Source organism: Lissotriton helveticus, chromosome 4_2 (assembly GCF_964261635.1).
Source record: "Lissotriton helveticus chromosome 4_2, aLisHel1.1, whole genome shotgun sequence".
Taxonomy (NCBI): domain Eukaryota; kingdom Metazoa; phylum Chordata; class Amphibia; order Caudata; family Salamandridae; genus Lissotriton; species Lissotriton helveticus.
In genome coordinates this window covers 96,182,435-96,193,807 of record NC_136064.1, presented here as the reverse complement: position 1 = coordinate 96,193,807, position 11,373 = coordinate 96,182,435, and the positions used below count along the sequence as shown (strand labels likewise).

At 43.9% G+C, this 11,373-nt stretch overlaps 1 protein-coding gene across 1 annotated transcript in view; it reads right to left on the bottom strand.

Moving 5' to 3' along the window:
• Positions 1 to 3,479: 3,479 nt before the first annotated feature.
• The window catches only part of LOC144752221 (nuclear cap-binding protein subunit 2-like), a 73,668-nt gene continuing 65,774 nt past the window's right edge, over positions 3,480 to 11,373 (bottom strand). The window contains exon 4 of the mRNA XM_078640197.1: positions 3,480 to 4,534. Within this exon, the coding sequence (XP_078496323.1) occupies positions 4,442 to 4,534 (93 nt within the window). The 3' untranslated portion in view covers positions 3,480 to 4,441. The remainder of the gene's footprint in view (positions 4,535 to 11,373) is intronic.

Here is an 11,373-nt window from a genome sequence, read left to right as displayed (position 1 = left end):
ACATTTTATCATCGATAATTATCCCTAGGTTGCGTGCGGATTGCACCGCGGTCGGGACAGCGCCCATCTCCTCGGGCCAGTGAGCTGGGCCCCAGAGATTCTTTTGATTGCCGAAGATTAGTAACTCTGTTTTGTCTCCGTTCAGTTTTAGTAGACAATGAAATGGAATAGCAGTGCAGTTCAACCAATGAAGGCATGTTGACAAAATAAAAAGCAAAACCTGCTACAATGCTCTGAAAAAGTAAAGGAACACACTCCGAGACCCCATCAAGGTCAAATGAAGTCAAGATATCTCCAAGTTAGAGAGAACATCCCGTCATAAAATAGTAAAAAAACTAAACAAGTGTTCTAGAATACTTCTTACCTGAAGCAGTAAAAGAATGAGCTTGTGGGGGAATTGCTAGAACAAGGTTTGCTGGGATACAGATACCCCAGAATCCTTAAAAGGAGAAGTATAGACTTTGCATCTTTACAAGAGAGCTGCTTGCCGGGGTCTTCTTTAATAGGGTGGAGACTCTTTGGCATAGGTTCATCTGGTGCTGCCAAAACCAAGTTGCAAGATCCAGCTCCTTCTACAACACAAGGAGGATGGCAGGGTTCCTCTACCAGTGTTGCACTTTACTTTTTTGCACAACTATGACTTGTTCTGGGATTGGGGAGTGGCAACAAGGGTGCATGTTCTCAGACTTTATGCCTTTGGGGTATTCAATTGTTCCGGGGTTGGGATTATCAACAATATGTATTTCAAACTGATCTCCTGTGTCCATGATTGTTTTCATGACAATTTAGAGAACGCGAGATCCTTCATCCTGGGTCAACTTTTTCAGGGCGGGGTTCTTTTTTCTTTTGCGAAGCTGCAGAAACTGTACTCTCCCCCTTATACCAGCTTTTACAGGTATCTTCAGATCCGACATTTTATATCTAGTCTTGATGACTATGTGTTATGTTGTTCGCATAACCTCTTCTTGGACTGGATAGCGAAGGCGCCAGTAAAGAGACACATTGGTTTAGTGTATAAACTATTTTACCGGCATGCCCAGGATCCAATGAAGGATCCACTCAAAAGCAGGGCCATCAAATGGAGCCAAGCCCTGAATACAGAATTTACTGCTGCTGGGATCAGATATAGGAAGGTTTTGGTGCAAATGGTTAACGTCTCGAGTTAAGGTTCACCACTTTTGATGTGTCAATGATTTGTATTACACCCCCCCCCCACATTGTCTTTATGCTAGGAAGCTTTATGTTAGAGCTGCACTGGACAGAGGAGGTTCCGCAGCTCTTATTCGCCTCGATCTATCTGCAGCTTTTGATACAGTTGACCACCAGATTCTGATCAACGGCCTGGCCGAACTAGGAATCGAAGATACGGCCTGGTCTCTCGTGACTTTATTTCACTATAAGAGACTAGAAACAGTTGCCTTAGGCCAGTATGACCCCGTTCCCCCCCACCCCCTTTTCATTTCCGTGCGGGGTTCCTCAGGTATCTTCACTCAGGCCAACACTATTTAACATTTAGGTTACATTGATTTCTAACTCATTTCCTACACTGAGGGCACTCTGCTAGTAGTGTTGACATTTAACAACTTTCTAAAACACTCCACCTGTTTCCATGAATGAATGTGCGCCATCTTGGATGAACAGTCACGATCTGAAGCTCAACAGGGAAAAACTGAGGTGGTAACTTTTGGAAGCCTCTCTCAAGCTTGGAACCCATCATGGTGGCCAGAAGACCTAGGCCCCCCTCCCACCCCAGTGGCCTAAGCCAAGAATTTGGGAGTTTCACATTGACAACAAGCTTAACTATGGCACCCAAGTGATGGCCGTGGTGTCATCCTTTTATACACTCAGGATGATGTAAAAAAACTGCTTTCGTTCCAGACAACACCAAAATGACTGTCATCTCCGCCTTAGTTCTATCACAAATAGACTATTGTAACAGGCTCAACATGAATTTACAGGAAAAATACATTAACAAACTCCAGATGACACAAAACTCTGCCGCCAGGATTCTACTAGGAATTCCTAAATACCATTCTATCTCCCATGTACTTCAGAAACTTCACTGGGTTCCAGTGAGAAGTCACATAAAATGTAAAGCGCTCTGCATCGCCCATAAGACACTGAACACACAGGCTATGATTACCTATGGCTCATTTTCCAGTGGTACACACCCAGCAGACCCTTGTGCTCCTTAGAAGCCAAGACACTCATGGTTCCTAGTTTTTAAAAAATCAACTGGGGTGCAAGAAGTTTTTTCACTGGAACTACTACATTTTGCAACAGCCTCCTGCCAACCCCATATCAGGGCCTTGCCCACCCTGATTTTCTTTAGACGGGAGCTAAAACTTGGCTTTTCATAAACGAAGGGTTGTGCAATCGTGTTCTTGTGTTGTCAGCGTCAAGACACCTCAGGGTATACCTGCGCTCTACAAATGTTATTAACATAACATAAAACTTCGGGCGGACGTCTGCAGCTTCCAGTGTGGACAAGAGGGCGCTGACTCCGTCCATATGTTTGCTTCTTGCCCAGTTTTGAGCGTGTACTGGGGATTTAATTTTGGCAAAATTGATATTTTAAACCTCTGTGTGGCCACCGAGCTGAAATTGATTATTCTTGGACACTTGGCCATCCTGTCTCATCTTGCAGGTCTGTACTTTTTCACTCTCTCTTGTTATGCTGGTTGTTGCACGGTTTTGGTTATCGAGCATGATCCCTGATCCACAGATCTGGTGGTGGAAATTGCTTAAGATTAGTATTCTGAAGATTACTTTGGTCGAGAACACACCACATAGATCGAGGGTGGGGCGGGTCTGGGATCCAATTCAGATCTGGATGACTGATGCACTTGCTGGCTGGGACACCCCACATCTGGTTGCTAATCCTGCTCATCACCATGCGCCTCCTCCCACATTGAATAATGTACTCACTTAAAGGTAAAACTATTTTAATATGTGCTTTATTGTGAGTTTTTGCATGATAGGATTTATTTTCCTCCCATATGCCAGGGTTTGTATGTGCCTCCTTTTGATAAAAAAAAAAAGAGCTGCCTACATGCCAGTATTTTTGTCTTCCTTTCACTAGAGGAGAGTAGTTTGGGTTTAAGCTGCAACTTTGGTTTAAGTATTTTGCTTTAATTGCAATACATGCCAATAACATTAGAAAATTCAGTCAAAGACAGACTATTAAGGTACCACCACGTTTGAAAATCAGATTGCCACAAACTAAAAATTATATGGTTTAATCGAGAAAAGTGCTCTGAGATGCTTGCACATAGGCAGAAATAGTCTAATATTTGGCCATTGCTAAAGAGTCTACAGATGCATAAACTTAGATATTTTAACATTGCAATCAGCAGGTAGTGATTGATAAAGCGAACACTTGTCAGATTAAACCATTTCTCATTCTTCTACTCTAACACTGACAGTTAAGAACATGTTTAGGCACAACCACTCCCTAAAAAATTCAGACAAATGAAGCCTTTTGTTAATATGTATTCTCCCTTCTTTATTTAAAATCAAATATAGAAAGAAAATTCAGCATAAATGTCAAACATCTCTTCAGCTTCTTCAAAGTTGTGCTGCTGCTGCATGTAGTCTCACGCATATGAGGACATATCTAAGGTTGCTAATGGGTACGGGAAAACCAATCGTCAGTGAGAAAAGAACCCTGAAGTTACTCAATGTCTACATCATATCTCCATCTGAGCACTATCAAAAGGGGTGTGGAGCCCCGAGTATTAACAACGCACAAAGATAAATGTCACCGAGTCACTAGCTTTCATTGCTTTTCTAACATCGGTTTTGATAACTGGGTGCAGCCATGACCAAAATGATCATGAGGGCACTAACGGAGGGAACTGCCCAAACACATAACATGCACTAGATTAAAAGAGAAACATGTTAAGTCAGAACTTTTACCCACACCTACAAGAGATCAAGCTGCAGACTGGCTGTCGGCAACTAAAGCCCAAGACAGATTCAAGCCAGCCAGCTATGCCAATGCTCTATGGAGACCAGAGGTAAACATAACTGCTAGGACACGCCTGTAAATCACCAGTCAATGGAGTCATCTTGCTGCACACCGTACATGGTTCAGACTCCTATCTACTTGCTCGTTTATCCACAAAGATGCTTCTGCCTAGAGTTAGGCTCATCCCTGGACACCTAGTGCTTAGTAAGTCTTTCTTGTGAGGCTGCAAGTCTGTTCGTTTTCTGCCCATTTACAAAAGAGGTGTTTAGGGAGTTCCCATGGAGGCTTAATGCCATTGGCAAACCCACGCTTGCAATCCCATTCAATGCATACTGAAATGACTTCTTGTATCCCGTTTCAATGGGATGCTGTACCACTGATGGCAGTCGTCACTGCTCTGAGATTCCCCTTTGTGCTCAGATTGGCCATGCTTGAACTGGGATTGCAAATCCTCGTCTTCAAGAGTTCGACTCAAAATGTCATCACCTGGTTATTTGTCTTCTGTGCGATTTTGCCATAGCCACCGCGACCAGAATCGTAATCTGTACGGTATTCGTCTCTCACCTGTTGGAGGTACAATATGAAAGTTAATAGAATATAGTCCCAACACAGTGATTTTAGTAAACAGAGGAAGAAAACGATAGTTATTTACCTGCAACACCAGTTCTTTCATGGAAGGATCTCAGCTTTAATATTTGCTTTTCAGAGAAAGGCAACTCTCACTTATTACGAAAACAATGGCCACGCAGAGGCAGCAGTTTCTATTTCATTTTTAAAGAAAAAGTTCATCATTATCTATAACTGGATGGATAATGTGCTGACCCATTTGACAAATCTGTCCCTCGTTTGCCTGATTTTAAATGTAGAAGAGATTGGTCAAGGGGTAAAACGTTACCCGGGAAGAAGGCAGTTTGGTACGTTCTAGACTAGAAGAACAAAACAATATAAAGTCCCTCTAAATTTTCACGAGTTCAAACAGCATTAAGAAAAAAGATTGCCGTAGTCTTAAATTGGTGTGAAAATGCAGCGTACGTCTCTGTGGTTTGATGTACATTTTAGAGTGCGTAAATAAATAAAAGTACAATTCAGCAAAAGTAGGAATGCATGTACTGTTAACAGGTCCAAGTTCGTACACGATTTGTTTTCAGATTGAGAAACAAATATGATTGTGCTCTGAGGTTTAGGATTGCTGTAGCTGAATATTAGGATGTTCACCGCCGCTGTAGTCACAGCCAACACAATTCAGTTGAAAGACTGCTCTGTTTAGAAACCTGCCTACCACCAGCAAAACTCCCTCTTCTTTCCTGCTCTAGCCGAGTTAAGTACTGTTAGCTTAGTTTTCCTTTTCCTTGAACTTATTACAGGGTTTTAAATATCCAAATTGTACATGTTATTTGTGTAACTGAGCTGTTCTTCTATTTAAATAAAGTGTGCTGTGTGCACAGCACTTGCGTGTCAAGCAAACAGCCAGTGTAAGTAAGTAAGTAAGTAAGTATTTATTTGTTGATTAATTAAAATCATTACAAACAAGGATAGATAAAAGCAACCAACATTAAAAAACATATACTAAACAGCCAGTGATTTCAGGCACACGCCTTGTCAGAGCCACGTCCCTTCTCTTCAGCCACCTTCCGTCCACCGCCGACGCATGCGGATACTTTGTACCACGCTCTCTGATCACCTTTCGCTTCCTATGCCTTGAACTCTCTCCTTGCAAAGATGGCAGTCTGAAGCTTGTACAGAGAGAAACAGCATTTCTTTTTTCTTTCTTTTTATGAGGTTTATATACATAAAACATACATTTGTTATATGGGTTTACCGCCGTTGAAATAGATACAATAGTACAGTACATTTTGCGCGGGTCTCCCCTTGCTGGCTAAATTTTTGTAGATAAGTAGGTCTAAAGATAGGAGAGTACAGGAAAGTTAGGAATAAGCTGAGGAAAGGGATAGGACAGACAGACAGCTAGATATACCATTCTGACTTGGCAATAGAGGGCCTTAGTAACCGACATGCCCGTAGCACAGTTGGTACCACACTATGCGGCCACAAGCGTGTTCGGGTCGGTTTCTTATGTAGGTTCGGACGGGGCCAGGGCTTTGTCCAAGACTTCCCACAAGCCCCTGGAGGATGCTTTCCAGGGAGAGTATTGCAGCGCCAATTGGTGCGCTCCTCTGAGGTAGGTGACCCAGTTGAGCCAGCCTTTGTTGGTAGTCTTGGTGGTGTCCTTCCAGTTCGTTAGCACCAGTTTGACCGCCGCTGTCAAGAGTAGGTCCAATAGCACGCTCTCTCCCTCTGAGGAGAGGTCGGTTGGAAATAAATGCTATGGTGAGCGAGGCAAAGCCTCTTATAATCTTGCACTTAAAGACATTGTCTATGAAGGCAAACACCCTACCCCAGAATCCCTTGAGTGTTGGGCATTGGAAGATGAGAAGCTCTAGGTCACCCTTCCCTGTGTGGCCGTTCCAGCAGGGTGGACTTTCCCTGAGGCCTAGTGTGTGTAAGCGGTCTGGGGTCCAGATTGTTTTGTGGATTAGCCAAAGTTTTGTTTGAGCTAAAACTGGGGTGATCTTATTTCGGGTGGCGGAGGACCACAGGTTTTTCCACTCGTGTTAATTTAGCTGGGTGGATACGTTTATCCCAGTATTCCTTCGTTTTGGTGCTGAGTTTGGTATTTTTAGGGTGAAGTATTTTGTATAGTTGCGAGGCTTGGTGGCCTATTTTGTTTATGTTTGTTACGCACTGGAAGATCGAGGGTTGGGTACCTGTTAGTTTTGATTTTCATAGGGCTGCTTTTATATTTAGGAATCTATACAGGTCTAAGTCCCCTAGTTGGTGGGATGTTTTCAGTTCGGAGAATGTAATCGGCGATGTTTCTTGTTCCAATTGGTGTGGGTACGAAATGCCCTTTGCTATCCATGTGTCGAATTTGAGACTTTTCCCCTAGTATTTGATATTGTTATTCGACCATAGTGATTCTGATTTGGATCATTTAATGCAGATCTCCATTTTTTTGTCTAGTTTTAGGAGCGCTATCTTAGTGTTCCTCAAGATTGGGTTAGCCGGGTGTGGGTATGTGTTTGTCGTTAGTAGGGCTAGTGGGTTCAGATTGTTCAGAATGTCTTTTTCCACCTGTATCCACACTGGTGTTTATTCTGGTATCTGGGTAACCTATTGTGTACCTTGTTTAGCCAAGAAGGGTAGTTGGAAGAGTTAAAATCTGCTAGATTCACCCCCCCTTGCGGTTTCGGAAGTCTCAATTTCTTAATACTAATCCTCGCCTTATCGTGCCACAGGAATTTGGTGCACATTTTATCTACCTTTTGGTGGAAGTCATCTGTTAGAAGGATTGGGAGCATGACTGACAGGTAGTTTATCAAGGGCGTGATCATAATTTTTAATGTTTCGATTCGTCCACACCAGGTCATGAATTTTAGCGACCAGGCTTCTAACTGTTCATTTACCTTTTCTAGTAGGAGTTTCTCATTGTAGGGTGGATATCAGGTCATTGCCAAAGAATATTTATAAGTATTTGATCTGACTTGTCTGCCAGGCCAGACCTGACTCTCCTAGCATGTCTCTAGAGCAGTAGACGTTTACTGGTTTGCATTCTGATTTTTCATTGTTAAGTCGGTGTCCCGAAAATTGAGTATTCCGCTATAGTGGACATTAGCGCATTTATTGAAGGCTTTGGTTGTTCTGTCATTATCAGAATGTCATCCGCGTAGGCCGCCAGTTTTACTATCGTCCCTTTAATATCGACCCCTTTTATGTTGTCGTTAAGTTTAATGTCCTGAATGAGGGGTTAAAGAGCCAGGAGGAAGAGTGATGGCAAGAGCAGGCATCCTTGTCTGGTTCCTTGTTGGAGCTTGAATGCGTCACAGAGTGTTCAATTTACCGTGATGCGAGCTGAGGGAGTCTGGTACAGGGCCATTGTCATCCTTATGTACTCTTCCCCTAGGTTGCAGGTGTGCATACATTGTTCTAGGAAGGCCCAGGATACTTTATCAAAGGCCTTCTCTGCGTCTAGTGCTATGGCTACTGCTGGTGTCGGTCTCGTTGAGACGTGTTCTAGTACATGGCAGAACAATCGTCTATTGTCGCTCGCCATTCGGTTTCGCATAAAGCCGACTTGGGAGTTACTTATTGATTTGGGTAGAACCTTGTTCAGTCTGGCCGCCATGATTTTGGCGTAGATATTACAGTCTACATTGATGAGCGATATGGGTCTATAGTTTTTCGGTAGTTGTTGGTCTTTGCCTTCTTTCGAAATAACTATTATTGTTGCTTCTGTCATAGATAGCAGCACCCTCCCTGAGGTTGCTGTTTGGTTAAAGACCTTTTTCATGGTTGAGGCTAGTTGGGGTAGGAAGGCTTTATAGAAGTCGGCAGTGTATCCGTTTGGGCCGGGGGCCTTGTTTTCTTTTTAAGGATTTAACTGCCATTTATATCTCTGTGCAGCTGATCTCTTGCCCTAGGCTTGCTGTGTCTGCTTGGGGAGTCTCAGTCTGTCTAGGTATCTTGTACATTCTTCCTTGTTGAGTATCTGATTCGTTTTGTATAGCTCTGAGTAGAAGTCTTTGAATGTCCTGAGGATTTCTTTGTGTCTTGTGTGTGTTTTGTTGTGCGAGTCAGTGATTGTTGAGATCGCGACTTGGTTACGTTTGTGCTTCAGGTATGAGGCCAAAAGTTTCCCTGCTCTATTGGATTCGCAATGGTTAAGTGCTTTGCATTTGTTGAAACACAGTCCTGCTCTCTCACTTATGATTTTATTGCATTCGTACTTGTGTTGTTTAGGGTGTTTAGTATTGCGTTGTTGTGTTTGGCGTTTATGTGTTCGAGTTATCACCTTTGTTTATCTCCTCTAGTTGGATTATCCTGAGGTTCGTTTTCCTGTTTATTCTTGCTTTAATACTGATTATTTTGCCCCTGATCGTTGCTTTTAGAGCCTCCCATAATGTATTAGTACTGACCTCCCGGTTGACATTGTTGGCTAAGTATTCCTCTTTGGCTTCCTCAATTTCCTTTTTGTTGCCCGGGATGGTGTCATTTCTGAATCGCTACCTTCTGGGGATTGCTTCATTGTGACAGCCTCTTAGTTTTATGTTGATGGCTGAGTGGTCAGAGACTAGCCTTGGTTCGATGCGGACTCTTCAATCAAGTGTGTGTGACTCCCTGAGATTAGAATATAATTTATCCTTGTGTATGACTTATGTGGGTTCGAGTAGAAAGTGTAGTCTCTCCTGTCGAGGTGTTGTAGCCTCCATGCGTCTTTGAGGTTGAATTTGGTGCACATGTTCTGCAGTGCTGCGTGGGAGATGGAGGGGTGGTATTGCCAGGAGGACTGTCTATCTATTAAGTGATCTAGTGGGATGTTGAAGTCCCCCGCTACGATAGTGAGCTCGTCCTGCGGAATTTTGGCGAGTGTGTCAGATGCCTCGGTCCAGAAAAAAGGGTTGTCTGTGTTGGGGCCATATATGTTTGCTACATGAAACCGTTCTACCCACCTGAAGAGGTTTGTTATAAGAAGTCTGCCCTCCTTGTTGTGTATGTGGGAGTCTATCGTTATCTTCGATCTCTTAGAGACTAGGGTCAGGACCCCCCTCTTCTCTTTGTCTCCTGGTGAGCTCGCTATCCAGTTGGTTCTGACTAGCTTGGCATCTTCCTCATCTAGTTTTGTTTCTTGTAGTAGCACTATATCACTTTTGGACTTTTCTAGGTATGCCACTATTTTCCTGCGTTTAATGGGGTGGTTTAGGCCCTTGACATCGAGAGATGTTATTTTGAGGTCCGCCGCCAGGGTGAGGTTTTGTTATTAGTCATTTGCTTTAACGGGGTGCGGTGGGTCTATGTGCCCAACACTCAAGGTTCAGCGCTGCTGTTTGTAGCGTAGGGAATTGTGTCGCCTGATTAGGGCCGTCTGGACTAGTTGGTCGATACATGCATTGGTATACAAGATTTGGAAGAAGGAAAGAATGGAAAATAAAGAGAATAGGTACCTGAGATGTACTAAAGCTTCTCCCCCCCTGAACCTCCCTTCCTCCCTCCCTCCCTCCCCACCCCCTCTTCAGTAGAATACGGAAGGTGCGACGGCAGGATCGCCATTCCACCTCCCGGAGCGTAATAGTCTCATAAAGTCAAATTGTAAACTCCCTTTTCTTTTAAAGCTTAAGAACTGATCTTGGTGTATTCGGTAGCATATATGGGTCAACCAAAGTAAAAGGATAGGCTGTAGTCCCAGAGTATTCCTTTTTTCTTCTTCGGTCTTCCCGTCCGACTTTGTGCTCTGGCGTGCTGGGTCTCCTGTAGCTTCTTCTGTGAGCGTGAGGTAGCTGTTGCTGGGTTTTTTAGGACAATTTTGTTGCTAGAATGGGCAACCTTCTCTGTGAGGTAGTGATGTTGTATAGGCTTTGGTATCACATTGCTTAAGCTGTTTATTTCACTTGGCTGCCCCCCCAGTGTTAGGTTCCGGCGAGGGGCGCTCTTTGGTGTGCCGTCAAGCGAGGGGTCCATGGCCTGTGTTGGTGGTCCCTCTAGATATCAGTGCAGATCCTGAGGGTCTGTGTAAAAGTGGGTTTTTTCCCCTTGTCCACTATCTTGAATTTTGCAGGCGCTACAAACAAGAGTTGAATGTTCCTGCTTTTGAGTTTCTGGCGTAGGGCTAGGAAGCCTTTCCTGGTGTCCACCGTGGGCTTTGAGTAGTCCCATGTTAAAATAATTTTGTGACCTTTCCAGTTGATCTGGTGGTTCCTGCGTGCGAAGTTAAAAATGTCTTCGGTATGTTGTGATCTCAATGGTTGCATATTATAGGCCTTGCGTATTGGGACGGTGACTTGGCAGCAGGCACTCTGTATGCCTTGTCCAGCTCGAATTGCCGGGAGAATTTTAGGTTGGTGAGCTTGGGAATCAGGTCCTCAAGGAATGTGGAGCAAGACCCGGACGCTTCCTCTGCCCCTTCTGGGATCCAGAGTATACGTATGTTCCCCCTGCGGTTCCGGTCTTCCATCTCGGCTGTTTGCTTTTGGAGGAAACTAGTTACATCTGTTAGCGCTTTCACTTCCTTCCTCGTGCTGTGGCCTGAGTCACCGATCCTTTGCTCTGCCGCTGCCAGTCTGATGTTTACTGAATTCAGGTCAGCTCTGACTGCTGCAATCTCTAGTTTGATTGTTTTTGTGGGGAGTTTTGTTGATTTCGCCAGGTCATGCACTTTCGCTAGTTTCTAAGTATCGTTTCCAGGGTGCTATTTATGTCAGGTTTTTGTTTGATCAGTGAGTCCGATGTCAATGGTTCTCCTATGCTCTTCTTCATTTGCTGCTGCTGAAACCTAATTTCTCTGTCGGCCATGTTCCTTGTCGTTGTTTGGTTGAGTGCTCTCTCTTTTCCGCTTTCTTGATACTTCCCTC